Source organism: Orycteropus afer, unplaced genomic scaffold, assembly GCF_000298275.1.
Source record: "Orycteropus afer afer isolate SDZICR_OR568_19922 unplaced genomic scaffold, OryAfe1.0 scaffold00086, whole genome shotgun sequence".
In the NCBI taxonomy this organism is placed as follows: Eukaryota; Metazoa; Chordata; class Mammalia; order Tubulidentata; family Orycteropodidae; genus Orycteropus; species Orycteropus afer.
In genome coordinates this window covers 7,942,802-7,968,602 of record NW_006921673.1, presented here as the reverse complement: position 1 = coordinate 7,968,602, position 25,801 = coordinate 7,942,802, and the positions used below count along the sequence as shown (strand labels likewise).

The window sequence follows — 25,801 nt, the reverse complement described above, 5'->3', positions numbered from 1 at the left end:
TTGAACCGCCAGCCTTCTGGTTAGCAGTCAAATGCCTTAGGTACTATGTCACTAGTTGTTGTTGTTTGCTGTCGAGTTGGACCCGACTCATAGCAACCCCTGCTTGGGTTTCCAAGGCAGTATCACTACGGAAGTAGATTGCCCAACCTTCTTTCCAAGGAGTGAGTGACTGGTGGGTTTGAACCGCCAGCCTTCTGGTTAGCAGTCAAGTGCCTTAGGCACTATGCTACCAGAGCTCCTGAGCTCCCTTTAATGATATAAACACACTGCAGTTGAGTCAGACCTGACTCATAGCAACCCTTCCTTGGGTTTCCAAGGCTGTATCACTATAGAAGTAGATTGCCCAACCTTCTTTCTGAGGAGTGACTGGTGGGTTTGAACAACCAGCCTTCTGGTTAGCAGTCAAATGCCTTAAGCACTGTGCCACCAGAGCTCCCCTTTAATGATATTGTCAATGGTTTTCAAGTAACAAACACTTTTAGTGGGGTGGTAGAGTTAAGAGTATAACCTTTTCACTTTGCTGGTAAACTGTAACTTCCCACTAAAGGAAAAAGGACTCTTTTCAGACACACTTAACTGTTGTCACTTTTATAGGGCTTTGGTTGACTTAGAGGTGTTATTCCATGTAAACTATTAGAAAAGTGGAACAGCAGAATTACAAAGTTGTAAGAGTTAACTGGTTAGGGCATGCTATTTTCCCCCCTACAATAGTGCATAGTAGTTACCTCCATGAAGTAGCAGGAGTAGGAAAAGACCTTAGAATTCAGTGAAGACCAAAGAAGGAAAGAGCTATATAGTGGTAAGATTATTTTAGGGAAGCAGAATATGTGAAATAATTAACATCCCACTTGTAGTAGTCTAAGCAGAGGAGGTGATTTCAAGTTTCTAAATTGTCCTTTTCTATTGTATTTTCAATGGAATTATGCTAACCAAAACATTAATTGGTGATATATGTTTTGTTGTTGTTGTTGTTGTTATTTGCCGTCGAGTCGGCCCCGACTCATAGCGACCCCTCCTTGGGTTTCCGAGGCAGTATCACTACGGAAGTAGGATTGCCCAGCCTTCCTTCCGAGGAGTGGCTGGCGGGTTTGAACCGCCAACCTTCTGGTTAGCAGTCAAGTGCCTTAGGCACTATGCTACCAGAGCTGCTGATATATGTTTATTATTCATTAAATGTACCAATCGGAAGAATAATGGTATGGGTTTATATTTGCATTACATACCAATTTTTTTAAACCACTTTGTTTGAATATAATTCGCATGCCATGCAATTTCCTATTTAAAGTGTGCAGTGGCTTTTATTCTGTTTACAAAGTTGTGTTTCCATCACCACAGTCAATTTTAGAACATTTCCAGTGCCCTAAAAAAGAAACCCATTACTGCTTTAAACATCACCCTCCTCTCCCTATTTCCCCAGACCTCCTAGTCCTGGGCAATCACTGTTTTACTTTCTGTCTCTAGATTTACCTATTTTGAACATTTCTTATAAATGGAATCATGGATCGTATGTGATCCATTGTGATAACTTGTTTCACTCAGCATGTTTTTAAGGTTTTTCCATGTTGTAGCATGTATCAGTACTTCTCTCTTTAGAATTTTTGATAGGGAAAAGAAAAGAAAATTGACAATATGATATATTAGCATAAAATTGAAATTGCCAATAAAGAAATGATTAACATGAGTTTTATATTTTTTAATTTGAAATGGAGCTCTGGTAGCATAGTGGCTAAGACACTTGCCTGCTAACCAGATGGCTGGCGGTTCAAACCCACCCACTCCTCGGAAGGAAGGTTGGGCAATCCTACTTCCGTAGTGATGCTGCCTCGGAAACCCAAGGAGGGGTCGCTATGAGTCGGGTTTGACTCGATGGCACATAACAACAACAACAATTTGAAATGGAGGGTCTGTGAAAAAGCTGATAATGTTAACTATAATGAAACCAGTTATGATAAATTAACAAGAAATGTTCTTATAATCTGTAGCAGGGAAAACATTTAGCAAATCTATGGGTTGTCCTTTTTATTTTTATAGTCCCCAAACTAAAGGAAAGCCTTAATTATTGCACATAAGAAATAAAAATGTTAATTGAGCTTAAACTCCCTGATTTGAAATCCAGTATGCATAGATAAGAATCGATTAAGCGCCCAGTAACCTAAAGAGGTCTTTCAAACCCACCAGCTGCTACATGAGAGAAAGATGTGCCAGTCTGCTTCTGTAAAGATTACAGCCTGGGAAACACTAGAGGATAGTTCTACTCTGTCCTGGAAGATCACTATGAGTCGGAAGCGACTCGACAGAAACAAGTTTGGTTTTGGGGTTTAAACAGTTATGGTCAGAAAACTATAAACACAGCTTTCGTGTTCTCTCATAAACATTAACCAAGTAGAGATGTTAACTTATCATATGAGATTTAATCCCTTAAAAACGTTTACTTTCTAAGTAAGTTAAAACCAAAAAGAAAACAATCTCACTGCCATTGAGTCAATTCTGATTTATACCGACCCTATTGGGTTTCCAAGGCTGTATATCTTTACAGAAGTGGACTGACATGTCTTTCTCCCACAGAATGGCTGGAGAGTTCAAGCCACCAACCTTTTGAGTAGCAACCCAAGGCCATAACCAGTACACCACCAGAGCTCCTGTTAAGGAAGTGACTAGTTACAAATTTAGGAACATTTGTTTTTGTCAAGTTTAAATTCAGTATTTGAAGTTATGTAGAAATAATTGTAAGAGACTATTTCACAAATATACAGTGATGGCTCTTATTCAATTTTTTCAAAGGCATGACCAAGGTCAAAGTGGGTAAAGAAGACTCATCTTCCACTGAATTTGTAGAAAAACGGAGAGCAGCTCTTGAAAGGTAATTCTAGACAATACATTTTATCACTCTGATGTTTGTAGTGTAATTATGACATAATCAAATTTTAATGATTGATTTTTTTCAAAGTACCACTTGTTGACTGTTACTAAGAATGCCTTAAACTTACCAAGAAAATTGCTTCTTTCAATAGCATCCTGCTGTATACTTGTGTTTTTATTAATTCTTCTTGATCATCTCTCGTAACAAAAAAAAAAAAAAAAAAAAAAATGTATTTTTGTATCATACAGTACAACCAAGAATATAAGGTCATAAACTATTTGGGGTAGAGTTATTGCATCATAGCTGTAGTTAGCAAGAGAAGTAAAGATTTGCCATATATACAAAAGGAAAGCATGAATGTTGTGAAGGGTGAAGGGGGAGAGGGTTGCCTCTTCATTATTATTTAAGTTCTTAGGAACCATCCAGTTACTGTATTGGATAATTTGATTAATTTCTTTTTTTTTCTTTTGAATTATATTACGTGATAAGAACACCATTAAATATGAAAATTGTGGGGTTTGCCCCCTCCCTGAATTTTGTATAATCGATTTTGACCAGAGTATACAAAAATATTAGTCATTCCTTCAGTTGAGTAGCTATATACTTAAAGACTAATATATATATACTACTTTTCTTAGATTACTTGACTTTATACATTCCCTATACCTTTAAGAAGGAGCTCTGGTAGCATAATGCCTAAGGCACTTGACTGCTAACCAGAAAGCTGGCTGTTCAAACCCACCAGCCACTCCTCGGAAGGAAGATGGGGCAATCTACTTCCATAGTAATACTGCCTCGGAAATCCAAGGAGGGATCGCTATGAGTCAGGTCCGATGCGACAGCACATAACAACAACATACCTTTAAGAGTTGTCCTTCATTGTGACAGACGATAAGGGAGATGACTGGGAGGAATTTCATTCCCAGAATCTTAGCATTTACTCTTTCCTTGCTAAGCTAAAATGTGAGAGAAAACAAAATTTGAAACTATCTTAAAACTCAGCTTTTAGGACATAGTCTGTTTGTAAGTTGGGAATTACTTGTGCTTGAAACATTTTCTAATTTCATAGATTAGGTTTGGTTTTGATATTTTTGACTTAAAATTAGTGGTTGAGGTGGGTAGGACAGGTTTTAGGGGATGGTATATATATCTCTCCACTTTACTTTTGGAAAAGTGTGGAGCATCAGTGAAAAAGGGGAAGGCCATCAACAAGATGGATTGACACAGTGGCTTCAGTGATGGGCTCAGGGATAGCAAAAATTGTGAAGCTGGCAGAGGACTGGGCAGTGTTTCCTTCTGTTGTACATAGGGTTGCTGTGAGTCAGAGCCGACTTGATGGCACCTAACAACAACAACATACATATCTCTGGCGTGTAAATTAAGTTTAAAAACTATTATTAAGGCAACTTAATTTCTGGCTTAATAGTAGTAAATTTGAACAGTTTGCAGTTAAAAAGCTAAAGAACATACAGTTTAAAAACTAAAATTAGAGAAGATTTAAGAGATGATGATTGTGGCTGTGTGGATCAGCAGTTACTCAGGAAAAGAATTTAAATTGCCTCAAAAGAAGTTCAGGTTATATAAGAGAATTGATTCTGTTGTGAGAGAGGCCACAGACATCATTTTTAAGAATAAAGGTAGATAATACTCTGCCTTGATTTCACTTAGTCCTTGCTGAAAGTGTAAACATAACCCTTTAAGAGGCCTTTCACATCCTATTTTTCTATGAGTAAATTTGAACTATTTTGGATGGCATGTTTGATAAGTAACTTAATGAAGATTTATTGTACCAAGGACATATAATTTGATTCCACATTCACCTTTCTTCTAACTTGACTGCATTTGATAGCACTAACTGTACCTTTATGTGGTATAAAACACTGAAGAGAGTTTTGAGAAAATTCTGAAACTTGAATAATGTATGAAGACAGTTTCATTACAGATAAGTATTACTTGTTAAATGCTACCTTAGTGGAGTAGTAACAAAAAATAACAGTGTGAGGAAAAGTTCATTTTCACATAAGAAGAAATGACTAAAAGTATAGATGTAAAAATATACAAGCAAAGGAAAGGAACTGGAATAATTTCTATAGTTTGAGTCTAATCTTAATTCTCCTATCCCAGCCACTTTTAATTAGTTCCTTTGCATATTTATTTTTGAATCTAAGATCTTAAAATTGCATTTTCCTTAACCTTTCCTATAGCTGACTTTTCTAAACTTGTTTTCCTGTGACCTTAAAATTTAAACATCAGTGCAGGCATACTTGTGAGGTACCCAACCTGGTCAGATCTAGTCAGTCAGGAACATGTTTCTGTTTATATTACTTTATCAGTACTATGGTAATCATTTACCTATTTATTTATTTGTTCAACTTATAGAATCCAGATGACTATCTTGAATGAAAGGATAAAAACTGGTATTAAAACCTGGGAAGAGAAAGGGAGTGGTTAAGTATTCAAGTATTCTCCTGTGCCACTCTCAGTAAAGTAAGCAGAGACTACTTCAATTGAGTATCTTAAGATTGCTTGCTTGATTTTCTTGGGAGTGCTTCACATCTTACTGTAAGATCATACTGAGTTAATTTTACAGTTAAGGATACACTTCTGTAAATATAAGCTGAGAGACTTGGTGTAGCACGATAATACAGTGTGCAGGAGGACAAGATTTGAAATCAGTTCTCAGTTCAAGTCTCTACACCACCACACACTGCGTGACCTTCAGCAAGTTACTCAATTTCAGTGCATTCTTCCTTTTTTCTAAAATGTAAATGTATCAGTGAGGATTTTGTTTATCTTAGGCATCTAAAAACCCAACTGACAAGGCCTAAACACTTACTGTAGATAAACTAACCAACTCTTTCATCTCAAGAAAGGAGCAGTGGTTAGGGCATTCACTTTCAAACCAGAAGATCAGTGGTTCAAACCCACCAGCCACTCTACAGGAGAAAGAGGAGGCAATCTGCTTCCATAAAGATTTACAGCTTGGAAAGAAACCCTGGGAGGCAATTCTGTTCTGTGCTATAGCGTCACTATGAGTCGAAATCGATTCAGTGGCAGTGGGTTTTTTGTTTCATCTCAAAAAGTTTTAAGTAAACAGCTTTTCAGAGTATCTAATTATTAGGAAATTCTATTGCTTCTTTCTGATATGTCAAATACAGCCATTTCTCACCATGTACTGATTACCCTAGTCCAAGTACCTTAATTAACTGACATATGTCAGTTAATGAATACATCAAAGACCAAAGAAATCTTTCTACTTTTCTGTTCCGTCATTGTTAGCACATATGTCAGTTAACTAAGGCATGTGTCCTAAGTGGTCTCCCTTCTTCCATCCATGCATCTTTGCTCTGTCTTTAACATAGCAGCCAGAGTGATCTTTTTAAAACATAGCACTCCCCATTTCATGAAGAATAAAAGCCAAAGTACTTATAATGATCTACAAGACCTTACATGACCTACACCACCCACCACTGTTACCTATTGATCTCATATCCTCTGTGATTACTCTGCTGTAGCCATTCTGACCTTTTCCTTGCTCCTCAAATATCCCAGGCATGTTTCTTCCTCCCCTATGTTCTTCTTACTGGCTTTTCCCTCTGCCTAGAATGCTTTGTTCCCAGGTATCTTTCAAATTCACATGTTCAAATATCACCTTTTTAGTGATGCCTTTTCTGACCATTGGCTTCATTCTGACCTGTCTGTTTAACTTGCCACCAACCACACTTAGCACACTTAATCCCACTTATCCTGCTGTTCTGTCTTTCCGTCTTTTCCCTAGCACTTCTCGCTTTGTCACATACATATAATTTATATGCTTATTATATTTCTAATTTACTGCCTATTTTACTAAAATGTAAGCTCCACAAGAGAAGAGATCTTGGTCTCTTTTGTTCACTGATAAATTCAAAGTACAACAGAACAGTACTTGAAACATAGTAAGTGCTCAGTAAATATTTGTTGAATGAGCAAATTAATATCATCAAAGACCCAGGCTCTTTCTGCTTTTTTATTCTGTCATTGTTAGCACATGTGTCAGAGTTCCAAACAAAATAAATATTTTTATCTTTGCTGCTATGAAGCATTTTATATAACCTGCTTTATTTTATTGTTTTTTAGGTAAAGTAAATAGGAACTTGATAACCTTAAGTGATGAAATTATCAGTAATCTTTCTTTAAAGTAGAGGAAAACTATTATTGAGTCTAAAAATTAACTTTTCATCAATTCTATTGTATCCTTCTTCCTTCTGTATTTCTATTTCTCCCCATTCTCTTTTCTTGTCATCTTCTACTTTCTTTTTCTCTTTTGTCTATATCCTTCTTCTCTATTACTGTCTTCTCTGATGTTAATTCTAAATTGGTATATCTTTTAAAACAGTAATTATTTTTAAGTCCTTTTAATGTTTCTGTTCTTAGCTTTAACAACATTATATAAGCTTAATGCATTTTAAAAAAAAGTTGCTTTTTATTTCCCTGTAACACTTAAGAAAAAGGAGTTTTTTTTATTTTTTTTACATTGTGATTTGGGTGAGTGCTTACAGAGCTAAGTTTTCCATTCAAGAATTCATGCATATTTTGTTTTGTGACATTGATTACAGTCCCTGCAATGTAACAGCACTCCTCACACTTTCTCCCTGTCTTTTCTGTTTCCCTCATCCTTCCTTCCTATCCCTTCCTATGACTTCTGAGCCTTACCCCTGGGCAAATGTTGTCCTTTTAGTCTCATAAAGTTGATTATTCTAAGGAGTGCATACCTTCCTGGCATTATTATTCACCTAATACACCTGTTTATCTTTGGCTGAAAGTTGAGCCACAGAAGTGAGTTCAATTTCCAGCTTGAAGGGTGTCTAAGGGCTATACTATCAGGTTCCACCAGTCTCTATCAGACCAGTGAGCCTGGTCAGAAAGGAAAATTTTCTCTCTCTTTCTAGAACATCATTTCCCAAAATGGATTTCTTGGGACAGTAATATGTGATAAGGTGAAAGAGGAATCTGTAGTCACTTTAAGGGAGCTCTGATGGCATAGCACCTAAGGCACTTGACTGCTAACCAGAAAGTTGGTGCTTCAAACCCACCAGCCACTCCTCAGAAGGAAAGTTGGGCAATCTACTTCCGTAGTGATACTGCCTCTGAAACCCAAGAAGGTTCACTATGAGTCAGAGACGACTCCATGGCACATAACAACAGCAGCAAGGTTTAACAAAGTTAAACTGGCTTTCCTTATTCCAGGACTTCTCACAGCATTAAATATGCTGTGTTACTGTGCATTATATATCTTGAAGAAAGGAATATGTATGTAGAATATTGCAAACTCTCTTGAGTATGGAAGCAATCTTTTTTCAGGAGCATTACATAAGGCTGATACTCTACAGAGCTCACTTTGGAAACTTGTTTTAGAATGTAAGTGATATTTAAGTTTTTAATACTAGACTATTTCCTAAAGGTTGGGTACTAGATGTTATATATTTCTTCCTGCTTGTTCATTTTACAAATGTCTAGAGTGTCTTCTGTTTACCAGCTATTGTGTGTGCTGAGATAAACAAGTTATGCAAAGTGTCTTCAATTTACTTAATAGTGTTGGAAGAATATCAGCATTTCTTAAACTTGCAGGATTAGTGTGCCTGCTGCATCTTTCTTACTGTTTTGATAATGAAAACTAAAACCAAACTCACTGACTGTGGTGTGGTAATTTACATGGTATGGCTTTTCTAGCCGTAGTCTTTGAAACTTCCACTTTCCCATGAGTAACTGAGTAGCTGATTGTTAAAGTTATCCACTTGTTGTATTTCTGTTGGAGCAGCAGGAAGCAGTCTTCTGGGAAGTTTGCTCTCAAGTGTGTAGAATTCTGATGGTGGGATTGGTTAGTTTTGCCACTCTGCCTCGCTCAAAAGGAGCCCCCCTAGAGGCAGAAGGAGTCTCATTCTGCCGGCTGAGAAACACATGGTTCTGAGAAAGAGATATGACAGAGATGTGCTGCTGAGAGAGAGATGTGAGAGACATGCACTGCCAAGGGAGAGACGTGCTATTGAGAGAGACTGCTGGCTGAGAGAGAGACTGCCAGTTGAGAGAGAGACAGTTGACTGAGAGAGACAGCCAGCTGAGAGACTGAGCATGTTCCTGAACTTAAATTGTAGCCTGTTGCTTCCCTAATAAATCCCCTAATCTGTGAGTTCTGTGTGGCCATTGCAGTGAATTATTGAACCCAGCAGAGAGGTGGTGGGTGCCATGGGAGGAATGGTTGGTGAGAAAGTTAGTAAGAGGGCTGGAGGGTGGTGGCATGTATGGCCTCATTAGAACAGGCCTTGGGCTGCTGGTGGTTTTCTGTCTACCTCTTGGGTGGTTAGAGGAGGTCAGAAGATGCCACCTCCCTGCCTCTTTGGCACTGCCATTGAGTCGATTCTGACTCATAGCAACACCCATTGGGTTTCCAAGGTGGTAAATCTTTACAGAGTAGATTGCCACATATTCTTTTCGTGGAGTGGCTGGTAGGTTTGAACAACCAGCCTTCTGGTTAGCAGTCAAATGCCTTAGGCACCATGTCACCAGCATTGCTTGTTTTGATAATATAGGCAGCATTTTTTTTTTCCTCTCAATTTTTTTTTTATTATTATAAAACCATAAAATACATTTGTCAATTCAACTGTATACTTTAGTGATATCAGGTACATTAATCATGTAGTATAACCACCAGCTGTAGCAAATATATTTAAAAATTATAATGTAGTATGTATTGTACATACCTATTAAATGTTCTGTTTCTATTATAATGACAACTTATACGGGATACTGACTGTATCTATCTAAAAGGTCTTCTCCTTTTTTGATGACCCTCTACATAATCAAGCATGATATCTTTCTCCTCCGGATAACATGACCAAAGTACGAGACAAAGTCTGGCCATTCTTGCTTCTAAGGAGCATTCTGGCAGAACTTCCTCCAAGACAGATTTGTTCTTCTGGCAGTCCATGGTATTTTCAGTGTTCTTCACCAGCACCACAATTCAAAAACATCACTTCTGTTTTTTTCCTTATTCATTGTCCAGCTTTCACATGTATATGAGGTTGTTGAAAAGGACAATGGCTTGAGTCAGGTCCACCTTAGTCTTTAAAGTAACATCTTTGTTCCTTAACACTTTAAAGAAGTCTTTTGCAGCAGATTTGCTGTGTGTCATCTGATTTCTGGACTACTGGTTCTATGAGCATTGATTGTGGATTCAAGTAAAATGAAATCCTTGACAACTCAGTCTTTTCTCCATTTATCATAATGTTGCTTAATGATCCATGAGGATTTTAGTTTTTCTTATGTTGAGGTGTAATCCATACTGAAGCTTAATAAATCTTTAATCTTTATCACTAAGTGCTTCACATCTTCACTTCTAGCAAGCAAAGTTGTGTCACCTGCATATTGCAGGTTGATAATAAGTCTTCCTCCAATCCTGGTTCCATATTCTTCATATCAGTAAATATCAAATAATTTTGGATTATTTGCTCGGCACTGATTGAATAAATATGGTAAAAGGATACAATCCTGATGCACACCTTTCCTGATTAAACCGTTCAGTAGCCCCCTGTTCTGTGTGAATGACAGCCTCTTGGTCTACGTACAAATTCCTCATGAGCACAATTAAATGCTCTGGAATTCCCATTCTTTGCAATGTTATCCATAATTTATTATCATCTACATGGTCAAATGCCTTTGCTTAGTTAATAAAACATAGATAAACATGTATTTAAAGAAAATCCTTGTCACATAAAGACCAAAGGTTGTGGTGATAATTTAAATCTGTTGACATGCAAAACAACTGGTACGTTTTCCCCCATTTTTGTAATAATAAGAATGAAGACACAATTGACTGAAATATATAGTAATATGTGTCTTAGGTCTCTGAAATAGTAAGTGAAAACATATTGGCTTTCCTCAAAGGCAAAGCTATTCAGAAAGCTCATAACCCTTTTTACAACTCTTAATGTTTTGCAGTGAGAACTTTATTTAACTGCCTCCCATCCCCTCCCCCTACCCCAGCATATCTTTTTTATATAATTGTAAAACCAAAAAAACAAACCTATTGAGGGTAACATACCAGTTTTCAAAAGATGGACAAAAATGTTTTTTATTATTACATTACTATAAAATTTTAAGTAGAGTGAATGCAGACTGATAGGAGGTAAAACTAAGACACCTTTTTACTTAATTTCTTACTCTGTTGCAATAAGATTTAACATAAAATACTTTGGTAAATAAAGAACCAATTTTATTTTTAAATCTAGGTATCTTCAACGAACAGTAAAACATCCAACATTACTACAGGATCCTGATTTAAGGCAGTTCTTGGAAAGTTCTGAGGTATAATTTTTACTTTGAATTTTTGTGTGTAAATTTTCTCATTTTCATCAGTGTAATAATTTGCATAAGAATAGATGTCAATAAATAATTTTTTTTAACTTAGGACATACAGTGATTTAGCTAAATTACTAGCAAAATACCTTTTCATTGACATAAGATTATTAGCTCCTTAGGATGCATAGGAAAGTAACATGTAGGGTGGTTGAGTGGTTTGTAACATGTTATTTGTGTAAAAATAAGGTAAATTATTCAAATTTCATTTTGGAGATAACTTGATGTATGTTTTTGTGTTTACATTCTAATATCCTTATTAAGGTTTTGTGACTTGAAAGAACTGAAATTTTGACAAGTTTGGCACATTCAGAGTTCTAATTACTACTGTTATCTTTTTTTTTTTTTCTTTTTTGAGTCTTAGAATTTAAAAAAATGCTCAGACCCATGCAAACCTAACACATTAAGTGATTTTTTCTCAAGATTTGTTTGTTTATAACCTGTTTATTTCTGTTAGCAAACAGGTGGCCAGTGTTAAGGTGCTTGGCAATTTCTTAACATGTTTTGACAAACACAGTGTTTGTTCCATCTAAATGTAAACGTGCAGGAGAGAAGCAAATGGAGTGTCTATTTTTTAAGTTTTCCTTTGAGAATGTACAAGTACTGTATTTGAGAAATTAGGTCCTACTATTGAAATGTATGAGGGTGAAGAAAATACAGCCTCCTTTTCTTTTTGTTTTTTGTTGTTTGTTTGTTTTTTCTTTCTTTCTGGGGGGGAGGGTCCCTTTTGTGCCCAGTTAAACCTCTAGGCTTTTAACCGGTTTGTTTGCCCTTATTTGTCATTCAATTCCAGCTGCCTAGAGCAGTTAATACACAGGCTCTGAGTGGAGCAGGAATATTGAGGATGGTGAACAAGGCTGCCGACGCTGTCAACAAAATGACAATCAAGATGAATGAATCGGATGCCGTAAGAGCTGATTTTTCGACTTGAATAATGAGATGAATTAATGAGCCCAACAATTGCATTTTAAAGCTGTACAAGTAGAAAATAGGATATTAATTTGCTTATTGAGTTTAGTTCTCAGCCACATCAGTTGACCACTGTGGTTATACATGGTTAATTTGTTGTTTTAAAACAAGGAGTGTAGCTTGCTATTGGTAACCTAATTTACAGTGGTTTGTTCTTGCTAAATTAGCTCCATTTTTCATTTTTTTCTTAGTGGTTTGAAGAAAAGCAGCAGCAATTTGAGAATCTGGATCAGCAACTTAGGAAACTTCATGCCAGTGTTGAAGCCTTGGTCTGTCATAGAAAAGGTTTGTTTGCCTTGTTATATGTTTTTTGCACCCTAAAGCTAATGAAAGTATTTTATTTAAGTTGCTGAGAGAAAACAATAGCTTAAGGGGATTTTTTTTTTATTTTAACTTTGTTATTTAAATTTTTGTTCTATTTTAATCTAGCTTCCAGTTTAGAAGTAGAAAAATATTGAGCTTATAAAAGTATATCTTGAACTTTGAGTTGAAACTGTTGTTCACTTATTAACTCTTTGTCAAACGTATTTACAATGTAATGAATGAAGATGTCTTATTAGTAACTTTGATATAAAAATTTGAGGTTTTAAAATTGACATTTGAAGATTTTGTTAAGAATGCTCATTTGTGTCTGCCTGTATGTCATGAAAAATACTTTGAAGTATTTTATTTTCAACCTGGGATATTTGAAAATCTGTGTTTGTTTAAATTTATAGAACTTTTGAATTGCAATTTTATTCAACCATGATGGTTTTTTGTTCTTTATTTCTTTTTGTCTTTTCCAGAGACTAAAAGTTAGGCTTCTAAAGTTAGCTTTCTAAAATATTTAAAAGTTATTTGGTATGTGCCATTGTAAGCAATGCATTTTATTAAAATAATTACAGAAGGCTACATTTAGGTAGATAAAATGCATTTACTATTATAAAGTAGTTTGTAACAGCTTTGGTTGTTGTTGGTGGTGGTGGTATATGTATTATATCTCTTAGGGAATGGACTGTATGATTGTTTTCAAGAACATCATATGATACAGAGCAACTGCCAAGCAATGTAGATGTTAGTCATTGACAATAGCTAGCCTATAAACATATAGTTTTCTTTATTCAAAATATCTGAAATGATCATGTCCAAAAACGTTTTCAGAAACTTTGATATTCTACTGAGCATTGTTAATACAAGAAAGAAAAAAGAATAAAATTTATTTGGACTCTGTATACTATTTGACCTATCTTTTCTCCTGTTAGCTAAATAATTTCATCATTAAAAACTAGAGACATTGTCTTCATTGATAAATGTTTAAGGGCCAAAGTATGTGGTATAAATCAATTGTGAATGTTCCCAGAGCTTTCCATAGTTAAAAACACATTTCTTTTCTTTTTTATGAGTGGACAGAAAAGAGTGAGCACTTTGGGAGAGAAAGGGGAGGCAGATGTTTAAGTCTAAATTATTAAAGAAAACATAGTGCTGTATCTGGGGATATATACAGTGGTTCTTCATAATTTTTGGTAGATGTCTTGATTACTTGCAGTTTATGCCTACTACATAATATCTCATTACTTCATGATAATTATTTTAAAATAGTGTTTGTGAATAGATAAAATTTATAAATAAAGTAGAAAATTAATGCCTTTTTTCTTTCAGAACTTTCAGCCAACACAGCTGCTTTTGCTAAAAGCGCTGCTATGTTAGGTAATTCCGAGGATCATACTGCTTTATCTAGAGCTTTGTCACAGCTTGCTGAGGTTGAGGAGAAGATAGACCAGTTACATCAAGAGCAAGCTTTTGCTGACTTCTATATGTTTTCAGAACTACTTAGTGACTACATTCGTCTTATTGCTGCCGTGAAAGTAAGCCCTATTTTGCAATCTTTCTTTTCATCACTAAGTTTGCATTGGAAGTATTTGGTTTCTGTTAGGCATATATTTAAGAGAGTAAATTCCATGCTATGTTACTACATATAAAATGGCTTCAAGATTAATACTAGTAACTTAGTATTTCTTGCCCTATGACTTGGAGGGTACAATAGAGAGAATTAGTGTTTTAACATATCTAAGTAATGCTAAATAGAAATAATTAATTTAATAGAAATATTAAAATAGAAAATATTACACATTTCCTTATATATCTGCATATAAAAGTTTGCATCTGATAGCATTTTTTCACTCATCTAGCACCAACTGAAACTACCCACTGAACTGTGTTGACATTTATAATGCTTCTTGTGTAACAAGAAGCATGACAAAACCAGAGCTGATTGTTACAGTGACTGTGTTTAGTGGCAACTTTAGCATGAATTTGGACTGTAATAAGACATTCTGTGTATGTACCATGTATTTATAAACAAGATGGAACAAGATTAGAGTGTATATTGTGTTATCTAGTGCTAACGGTTAACCCCCAGAAGTCTTCATTTTCTGAACAGTTGGGAAAGTAATTCTGTTAAATAATGAAAATTTGTATGCTACAGACATCTTCAGTATTCAGACAGTTAAACTGAACTCAGTATATTTAATCTAGTATATGTTTCAGAAGATTCTTTAAGATACTACAGTGTCTTCAAATAATTTTATGAATATTTATTATCATAGGTAGAGGAGAATGGGGTATTTAACTTTTTACCTTGAATTCAAACATGTAGAAAGTTAATGAAGCCTTGTTCCTTGATTTCTTACACAAAATTTTTCAGCTGAAGTCTATAATGAAATTAGTATTTATCTCTAATTAGAACATGTATAATAATGCGTATTTATTGATGCTTCTGCTTTCTCGCTAATGGTGACAGTTATTACTAGAGAACTGTGCTTTCTTAGGTTTGGTAAATTTGCCAGTTATGCTTGTATATACCCTTATATTCCTTTATATATTTCTCTGGTGGTTATTTTTTCTTTCCAATTATTTAAAGATAGTAGCAAAGATAGCAGCTATCAGGGTATACTTCATTATGTATAGGCAACTTGTGATACTCAGAAATCCATTTTACAGATGTTGATTCCTATTTCTACCCCACCTACTCTTACCTCATTCCAGAGCTTCCACTAACATAAAAGCTGTCTTTAAAAAAAAAAAAAAAAAAAAGTATGACACTTTCCAAAAACCTATAGTTTTAAAAAGGGAAGCTGGAAAGAGGAGAGTATCTTCTTCTGAGAACTGCTAACCTGGGAAAAAACTCCTGTCAGGGATGGCCTGCTTGTGTAAAGGATGTGGGGTCCCTCAAAAACAGCTTCCCTCATATTGTCAGAATCTTCTCACTGTATTACATTACCTGATACTACAATTACATATCTGTTTCCTGAAATCTTTTTTCTGTTTAGAACACTGCACCGAAAGATGTACCAAAGGGCAACTAAATTTGGGAAATAATTGTACACAGTATCTTTGTCTTGGAGATTCAGAATGCTCACAACAGTTTAGGAACTAAAACAATTAAGTCATTTAACTGTTTAATTCAAAGACTCTCAAAGTCATATGAACAGGAATCTTTTTCCATTAATGTCTATTTACAATATGGAACACACTTTGGAAAATGCTGAATTCCTCAACATAATAAAGGGCATATATGCAAAACCAACAGCCAGTATTATTCTCAATAGAGAGACTGAAACCATTCCTCTTGTGAACAGGAACAAGACAAGGATGCCCTCTATTCCCACTTCTACTCAATGTTGTATTGTCCTAGCCAGGGCAACAAGGCAAGAAAGGGAAATCAAAGGCATCCAAATTTGTAAGGAAGATGTAAAACTATACCCGTTTGCAGATGATATGATCCTATACATAGAAAACCCACTCAGCAAGAAAATTACTGGAATTTATTGAAAGACTTAGCATAGTGATAGGATATAAGATCAGCATACAAAAATCAGGTCATATTACTCTATACCAGCAAAGAGGTCTCTGAAATATAAATCAATACCATTTATAATAGCTACCAAAAAGATATAAAATACTTGGGAATAAATTTTACCAGGAACACAAAATACATATACAAAGAAAACTACAAAACACTACTTCAAGAACCTATAAGAGATTTACATAAATGGAAGAACATACTGTGCTTATGGATAGGAAGATTGAATATTGTGAAAATGTCTATACTACCCAAAGCAATCTATACATTCAATGCAATCTCAATCCAGATTCCATCAATATTATTTAAAGACATGGAAAAACCAGTCACAGATTTTATATGGAAAGGAAATAGACCTTGGATAAGCAAAGCACTATTGAAGAAGAAGAACAAAGTAGAAGGTCTCACATTCTCAGATCTCAAAACCTACTGTATAGCCATAGTTGTCAAAGCAGCCTGGTGTTGGTACGACAACAGACACATAGACCAGTGGAACAGAATTGAGAACCCAGAAGTAGATCCATTGACCTAAGGTCAGCCAATCTTTAACAGAGGGCCAAAATCCATTCAGTGGGAAAGAGGCAGTTTCTTTCACAACTCGTGCTGGCAAAACTGGATATCTATTTGCAGACAAATGAAACAGGATCCATACCTTACACCATACACAAAAACTAACTCCAGATGGATCAAAGACTTATATGTTAAAGCTAAAACTATAAAGCTCCTCAAAGAAAAAATAGAGGCCCTAATTAATGGCATAAATAGACTATAAAGAATAACCCAAGATGCACAAACAGCAGAAGATGAACTAGATGATTGGGAATTTCTAAAAATTAAATTCTTATGTGCATCAAAAGACTTCTCCAAAACAGTAAAAGGAAAATGCACAGATTGGGAAAAAATACTTGGCAATAACAAAACAGTAAAAGGAAAATGCACAGATTGAGAAAAAATACTTGGCTTTAAAATTTATAGAAAACTCTTAACACCTCAACATCAAAAAGGCAAACAATCCAATTTAAAAATGGGCAGAAGACATGAACAGACACTTCACCAAAGGTCTTCAAGCAGCCAGCAAACACATGAAGAAAGGTTTGCGATCATTAGCCATTAGATGCAAATCAAAACAACCATGAAATAACATCTCACCCCAGCATTAATAGCAAAGTTCAACAAAACAGAAGACAAATGTTGGCGAAGTTGTGGAGAGATTGGAACTCTGGTACACTGCTGGTGAGACTGTAAATTGATACAACGATACAACCAACCACTGTGGAAATCAATATGATGATTCCTTAAAAAGTTGGAAATAGAAATACCATTTGATCCTGCAATCCCATTACTAGGTATATATCCTAAAGAAGTGAGAGCCAGGACACAAATAGATACATGCACACCCATGTTCATCACATCACTATTCACAGTAGCAAAGAGTGGAAACAACTTAAGTGCCCATCAACAGAGGAATGGATAAGCAAACTGTGGTATATACACACAATGGAATACTGTGTAATCCTAAACAATAATGTAGAATGTGCAAAACACCGCACAATGTGGATGAACTTGGAGGATATTATACTGAATGAAATAAGTCCATCACAGAAGGACAAGTACTGTATTAGTCCACTATTATAAAAAGTCAAGGAAAGGTTTATACATGGAAGGAAACTTTCTTTATTGGTTACCAGGGAGGGGAAGGAAGGGACGATTCCTTAAATAGGTTGGGAGGAAATAAGAGAGAAATCAAAGATTATTAGTGGATACTAGGGGGAGGGAGGAGAATAGGGGAAGCTTTTGTTTGGGAGCATTGAATTTATGCTAATGGTGGTGGAATATTTTGGAAAAGGATAGCAATAATGGTGGCACAACATGAAAAATGTCATCAGTGTCCCTGAGCTATAAAGAAAAGAAAATGCTGAATTGACTAAGAAAGGATTAAAAAGCTAGGTTAAGTCATACCTTGATGTAAATTAGTTCTTTCAGATAGGTTTTCTAGCAAAACTTGGCCCAGGGCAACTGTACAAAGGTGTTGAAAAATTGTGAAAGTGGGTGATAACTAATTTTTGTAAGGTTTTTGTTTTTTTTGTTGTTGTTTGGTACCATCAAGTTGATTTTCAACTTAATAGTGACTCCATGTAACAGAGTAGAACTTACCCCATAGGGTTTTCCAGGCTTTAATCTTTATGGAAGCAGATTGCCAGGTCTCTCTCCTGTGGAACCACAGTGTGGGTTCGTACCACCAACATTTTGATTAGCAGCACTTAACCATTATGACATCAAGGCTCCTTGTTTTAAACTAATTCATTTGTTTGTGTATTTGTTTGTTTGAGGTATTTGAAATAATTGTTAATTCATCTGTTTTGGGAAAAGCAATACATGCATGTGATACTCTAATAGACAAAAAAAAGTAAAGTTTCCTTCTACTTAGGAGCTCTAGTCTCTCCTCAGTCAAGTATTGTTAGTTTTTTTTTTTTTGTATATCTTTACTGAATTATCCATGTGTATGAAACTAATTTTACATCTTTTTCTTCCATCATACAATATGAGTATGTGTGTATACCTTGAATTATTTAACCAATCTAATCTTAGAGAATATTCCAGTATCTCGGTAAACCTTTGAGCATAAAAGTCCTAGGAGTAGAATTACTGGCCAAAGGATACATGCATTCAAATTCCAATAAATACTGCCTAATTATTGTCTAAAGGTACAGCAACTTTTTGTGCTCCCACCGACATATGAGTTCCTTCTTCTCCCATCCAATGATAAAGATATTTTTTGTGCATAAGTTTTAATAAGGAGTTCTGGTGTGATTTTAATATCCTTAATTCATGTGAAGTTAAGTACAAGGCTCTTTTAAAATGATAAGCCACTGCATCCCTTTATGTGGATGAAGAGTTTATCTCCTTTGCCCAGCTTCCTTTGTGTTTGGTGCAAATGGTTAAAGAGTTTAGCTGCTAACCAAAAGGTCATTGGTTCGAACCCACCAGTCAGCTTCTGTAAGGATTTACAGCTTTTGAAACTCTATGGAGCAATTCTGCGCTGTCCTATAGGATCCCTGTGAGTCAGAATTGACTGAACAGTAGTGGATTTGATTTTTTGGTATTTCTAATAACTTTTTCTTTTTAATGCATTCTATTGAAATACAATTTACGTACAGTGAAATACACAAAACTAAATTGACATGGGTCAGTGCACTTTTTATTTTATTTTATTATTATTATTTTTATTTTTTTATTTTTTTGCAGTGTTCCCTCCACTCCCCTCCCAGCCCTGGAAACCAACAAAGAAAGTTTCCCTCCATATATAAACCTTTCCTTGACCCTGCACAACAATGAACTAATATTGTATTTGTCCTTCTGTGATTGACTTACTTCACTTAGCATAATGTCCTCCAAGTTCATCCATATTATGCAGTGTTTTGCAAACTCTACGTTATTCTTCAGTGCTGCATAGTATTCCATTATGTGTATGTACCATAGTTTGGGCATCCACTCTTCCGCTATAAATCTTAGAGATAAGTCCCTTGCCAGATATGTAATTATCAGCAAATATGAATTTGTTGCTGTCATTTTTGTTACTTGCTTTTTCGTGGTGTCAGTTTCTTTGTTCCACATAATTTTCTATGCTGAGTTCATTTTGTTTATGAATTGTGTTATCACTTCCTTGGTTGGTGTTATTTTAGTATTTGCTAAATACTTGTGCTGATCCTCTTTTTCATTTTGATGTGGAGGTTTATCATTTTTCTTTGAGGTTACCCTGTGATTTATAGTTTTCTTCCCAAGTTTAGAACAGTCTGTTCTGTATTGTAGTTGTCTTGAGTTCCTTACCATCTGGAAGTTCTGTAATGACACAAATTTTTTTCCCTCTTTTTGGTTTGTAGTTGTCCTCATTTGTCAACGGATATCTCTGGTTCCCTGTTTGCAATCTTGTAGGCTTCTTTAATTTGGATACTTCCATAGCTGGGTTGGTCTCTGGATTATATCATCATGTGTGTTAATGGTCAGTTGTTGTTAGCTGTTGTTGCTTCTCTATCCAAAGGGCACCCTTTAGCATCTCTTGTAAGGTTGGTCTGGTTTTAACAAATTCCCTTAATTTCTGTTTATCTGGTAATGTCCTAATTTCATCATCATATTTGAGGGACAGTTTTGCTGGGTACATAATTTTTGGTGGGAAATTTTTCTCTTTCAGTATTTTATATATACCATCCCATTGTCTTCTCACCTGCATGGTTTCTATGGAGAAATCCGAGCTTAGTCTTATTGACTGCCCCTTGTAGGTAACTTTTCGTTTTTTCCATGCTGCTCTCATGATTCTTTCTTTGTCTTTTTTTTTTTGGTAAGTTTGATGATGATATGTCTTGGTGATTTTCTTTTGGGGTCTATCCTGTTTGGGGTTTGTTGGACTTTCTGAATACATGTATTCTCATCTTTCATTATACCAGGAAAATTCTCTTCCAACAAATCTTTGACAGTTTTCTCTGTGGTTTTATTTGTCTCTTCCTGTTTTGGAATTCCGATTACACGTAGGTTATTTCTTTTGATGTATCCCACACAAACCTTAAGCTTTCTTCTTTTTGTTTTGGTCTTTTTTCTGATTGACCCTTTCAAAGAAGTGTTCAGGTATTGCCTTCAATCTCCCTAATTCTGTCTTCCATTGATTTCATTCTGCTCCTTTGCCCATTCAATGTCTTATCTATTTCTGAAAATATAGTATTAACCTTCTGGATTTCTGTGCGTAGATTTTATACCATTTCTAATTTTTCATTTATTTTGTCATTTTGTTCTTGTATTGTCTTTTGAAATTTTTCTAGGATTTTCTCTGTGTTTTCCTTGATCTGTCTCTCAATCCTTTGAGGGTACCTAAATGTAATTCTTTTGAATTCCTTATCAGGGAGTTCCAGTGCTGTGTCTTCCTCAGGGATGTGTTTTGGGTCTGTATCCTGGTCCCTGTTTCTCCTGCTTTATCTTGCTTCTTTGTGTGAACTGTGATGCTCTGTTGTCTCCGAGGCATTGTGATGTTTTTGTGTTTATATTTAATTGGTAAATATGTTGGAGTGACTTTCCCACAGTTTTCACTTTCTTTGTATCTTATCTATGCAAGCAGGCTACTGTGCTTCTTTATTCGCTAGCTGACAGCACTTATACAGTCACCACCTGTCTCCTTTCCTATTGTCAGCCTCTTGTATGTCCCTGTTGACCCTGGCAAACAACCTATTCTTAGGCCCTGTTTTCGTTCAGGTTTTTCCACTAGTTGGTGCCTAATCCACTTCTGCATAATTCCTTTCAGAGCTCAGGGCTCCAGGATTATCTTCTGTATCTCTGTCAATTGGTTTTTCTTTTCTTTGTTGAAGTGGGTCTGTGTTGCTTGTCTGCCTATTCCTCCATCTTAGAGGAAGTCCTGTTTCTAATAACTTTTTAATACTAATAAGCCTTTTTGTTTTATTCATATTGAGAACACTTTTCTGTGGTAATTTTTAAACTTGGAGTTAAGAGTACAGAGCCAAAGTGGGGACCTAGTAACACCAGAAATTAGTGTCTTAAAGACAGAGGTATATTTGTACTTATATCCAGAACACTCCTGTTTCCCGTTTTTTAATTTTTTTTTTTTTTTTAACAGTACATGGCCTTTGACAACTAGAACTCAAACATTTTGGCTAACGTCTATTGAGCGGTAAACCGTTTACATGCATTCTTATCTAATGAACTCAAACATTTTGGCTAACGTCTATTGAGTGGTAAACCGTTTACATGCATTCTTATCTAATGGGCTTATGTGAACCACTAAAGTAGTGGTATCAGTTATTGAATACAATGATTTTCATTGCTTTTAGCACTTGTTTTGTGGCCTTGATTCTGACTTACAGAGACCCTAAAAGACTGAGTAGAACTGACCCATTTTCCTAGTCTGTAACTCTTTACAGAGCAGAGTGCCAGGTCTTTCTCCTACAGAGCCACTGAGTGGGTTCAGACTACTAACCTTTCGGTTAGCAATAAAGCACTTAACCATTGTGCAACTAGGGCTCCTATTTGTAGTACTCACTCACTGCCACGGAGTTGGATCTGACTCATAGTGCCCCCTCCTTGGGTTTTCGAGGCAGTATCACTATGGAAGTAGATTGCCCAACTTTCCTTCTGAGGAGTGGCTGGTGGGTTTGAACCTCCAGCCTTCTGGTTAGCAGTCAAATGCCTTAGGCGCTGTGCTACCAGAGCTCTTTTATTAGTACTAGAACTCTATAAAATTCTCACATGGAATCCCCATTTATAAAATACATTAAATGATTTTTAAAAAAATTGTAAAATGGGTTCCTTAAGGAGTTTATCAGTTGCATTGTTTGGCTATAAAGATTATAGCACCCCTTCAAAATCCCAGGAAGCTAGGCAGCATAGTTTCAGATCAACTGAATTAGAACATGGTATTAGTTAAAGTTACGGAAGCAAATTTCCTGATGGGCTGGAACAGTGTTTCATAACTGCAGCGTTGTCTTACTTAGAGTACCTTGTATACAAATGGGTATTACATATTGGTGTGGAACAGAGGGAACTAAGTGGATGATCAGTGTAAACTTCTCTGTCTCTCACTGAGGAGACTGCTTCTACTAGAGTGGATTAGTATCTTCATACAAAGAGAAACACATGTTTTTATTTACTTGATTTAAGTTAGTCTTGATAGAAGTTTTAGTACTGTTCTGATTCTTTTTTTCTCCCTTTTATTTTCTATTTTTGTGTTGCCAAGGTAGTAAAATTAAGAAAAGTTTTGATTTGTGTAGAACTAATATTATCATTATTATTTCTCTAAAGATTGAGTTTTAAAGGATTCTGAGAGCAATATAAAGTATTGTTAGTATGAAAATGGAAGAGATTATTAATTGGATATTCTTTCAAGATTCATGTAAGTCATCAAAAGAATATTTTTCAATTTAAAATATCCACAATCTTTGCAAACTCTTGGAGAAAAAAATACTTTGGTGTGTGATTGATTGGGCTTTTTATTTATATTTTAATAGAAATTAATCAACTAAATTTACATGTGTACGATATTTAGAAATAATCCATAATGTTTATTGTTGTTAGTTGCATGAGTTGGCCTCCTGACTTATAGTGACCCCATGTGTTACAGAATAGAAATGCTCCATAGGGTTTTCTTGACTATAATCTTCAGACGCGGTTTGCCAGTCCTTTCTTCCACTAAGCCACTGGGTGGGTTCAAACCACCATCCTTTAGGTTAGCAGCCAGTTGCAAACCACTTGTGTTACTCAGCATCCACTAGGTTAAATCCTCTGTGCTGCGTACTTTTCAAGTTATTTCTAATCCACAAAACTAACTAACATTTCTCTCTTTTTACATATGGGGGAACTGTGGCCTAGAGAAATTAAATGAATTTATACAGTATCATAGAGTGACAAAGCTAGTATTAGAATTCAAATTTGATTTACCCAAAAGCCTTCATTTTTTCTTATAATGCACTGTTGTTGTTAGGTTCCATCGAATCAGTTCTGACTCATATTGACCCTATGTACAACAGAGCAAAACACTGTACCATCCTCACCTCATCACTGTTGTGTTTGAACCTATAGTTGCAGCCACTGTGTCAGTCCATCTCATTGAAGGTCATCTTCTTTTTTGATGATCCTCTGCTTTATAAAGCATAACGTCCTTATCAAGGGAATCGTACCTCCTGATAATATGTCCAAAGTACGTGAGATGATTTCTCACCATCCTCACTTCTAAGGTGCATACTGTGGTACTTCCAAGACAGATTTATTTGTTCTTCTGGCAGTCCATGGTTTGTTCAGTGTTCTTTGCCAGCACCATAATTCAAAGGCATCAGTTCTTTTGAACTTCCTTATTCATAGTCCAGCTTTTCACATACATATGAAGAAATTGAAGATGCCATGGCTTAGGTCAAAAAAAACCCCTCACTGCCATCAAGTCAATTCCAACTCATAGTGACCCCCATTGGGTTTCTGAGGCAATAAATCTTTACGGAAGTAGATTGCCCCATCTTCCTTCCACCAAGCAGCTGACAGGTTCAAACCACCAACTTTCTGATTAGCAGTCAAATGCACCTTAATCCTCAAAGTGTGACATCTTTGTTTTTTAACAGTTTAAGTCTTTTGCAGAAGATTTTCCGAACATGATACATCATTTGATTCTTGACTGCTGCTTCCAAGGGACATTGTAAAAGAGGACATGGGGGTGGCATCCTCTGACCTTCTTCAACCTCATGAGGAGGAAGCAGAATCACTATCAGCAGCCAAAGCCTCATGCCTATGAAGTGAAAGTCAGACATGCTGCCGCCCTCCAATCTTCTTACCAATTCCAACATGAACTACTCCTGTTGCAGTGGCCACACAGAACTCACAGACAATACTTAAAATGATGGGGTTTATTAGGAAAGCAATAGGTTACAAATCAGGTTCAGGAACGTTCAGGAAACAGTTCTATGATAGGACACCCTCCCCTCAGGGACGCCTCTCTTTGGCCCTCATCCTTTCAGCCTTGCCTGTGCCCCGCTTGAGCAAGTGCTGCAGAGCTTTTTTAGCTTTGCAAATAGGTACACCCCATTCTGCCAGCAAGCCTCCTGCCCAAAGGCACTCAACTTTCTCACTCCACAGGCTGACAAGCCCACTGCTCTGTCTTGTGCTGGTCTCCTGGGTCCACTGCCACTGCCTCTCTGCTGTTGTCTCAGTGCAGGGATCTCATGTCCAAAGACATGGTCCACTCCTGCTGCTTCTTGATGGTAGTGAGATATCCCCCCTTTTGCCTCTAGGAGGGCTCATGTTAAGCCTAGCGGAATGATAAAACTGAACCAATCCCTACATTAGTGTTCCATATACCTATTTGCATTGTCCCACCCCCACAAGGGTGGTTTGTACCTTATTCACATTATTAACAAGCTGTCCAATCCCCTTGGTAGGCCACAAAGCACCTCACATTTGTGTAGTTCCACTCAGTCTTGTGATGGGAGTCATAAAGACCATGGCTAGAAGAGCCATACCCAGTAATTCACTGTACCACTGTGTTGATTGTAGAGCTAAGTAAGAAGAAATCCTGGACAACTTTAGTCTCTTCCCTATTTGTCATGATGTGCTTATTGGTCCAGTTATGAGGATTTTTATTTCATGTTGACATCTAATCCATTCTGAAGGCTGCAGTCTCTGATCTTCATCAGTAAGTGCTTCACATCTTCTTCACACAAGCAAGATAGTGTCTTATGCATGTCACAGGTTGTTAATGAGTCTTGACCAGTTCTGATGCCATGTTCTTCATATGGTCCAGCTTCTTGGATTATTTGCTCAGCATACAGATTGAATAAGTATGGTGAAAGGATACAACCCTGATGCACTCCCTTCCTGATTTTAAACCATGCAGTATCCTCTTATTCTGTTTGAACGACAGCCTCCTGATCTATGTACAGTTTCCTCATGAGCACAATTAAGTTATCCATAATTTGTTAATATACTACCTATGTAATTTTTTCTTTAGCGGGCCCTTATAGAAACATGTACTTGCCATTTCTTGACCCTCAAAGTATTTTATTTGGGACAAATTAAAATAATTTTATGAGTTAATGTTTTCTGATTCACCTAATTTATTAACATATTTTATTTGTTTGATTATTAAATATAAAAGAGTATATCCCCAGAAAGACATAGAGAGTTACATGGGCAGTACAGACAACAAATATGAACCCCTTTGCATATACAGTACTGAGTTGTCAGTGAAAGCAAACATGGGT

At 36.1% G+C, this 25,801-nt stretch overlaps 1 protein-coding gene across 1 annotated transcript in view; it reads left to right on the top strand.

Moving 5' to 3' along the window:
* SNX2 (sorting nexin 2) overlaps window positions 1–25,801 on the top strand; it is a 99,279-nt gene that overhangs the window by 68,214 nt on the left and 5,264 nt on the right. Inside the window, exons 7-11 of the mRNA XM_042781130.1 lie at window positions 2,782–2,860; window positions 11,125–11,200; window positions 12,045–12,158; window positions 12,412–12,505; window positions 13,859–14,064. Of these exons, the coding sequence (XP_042637064.1) occupies window positions 2,782–2,860; window positions 11,125–11,200; window positions 12,045–12,158; window positions 12,412–12,505; window positions 13,859–14,064 (569 nt within the window). The remainder of the gene's footprint in view (window positions 1–2,781; window positions 2,861–11,124; window positions 11,201–12,044; window positions 12,159–12,411; window positions 12,506–13,858; window positions 14,065–25,801) is intronic.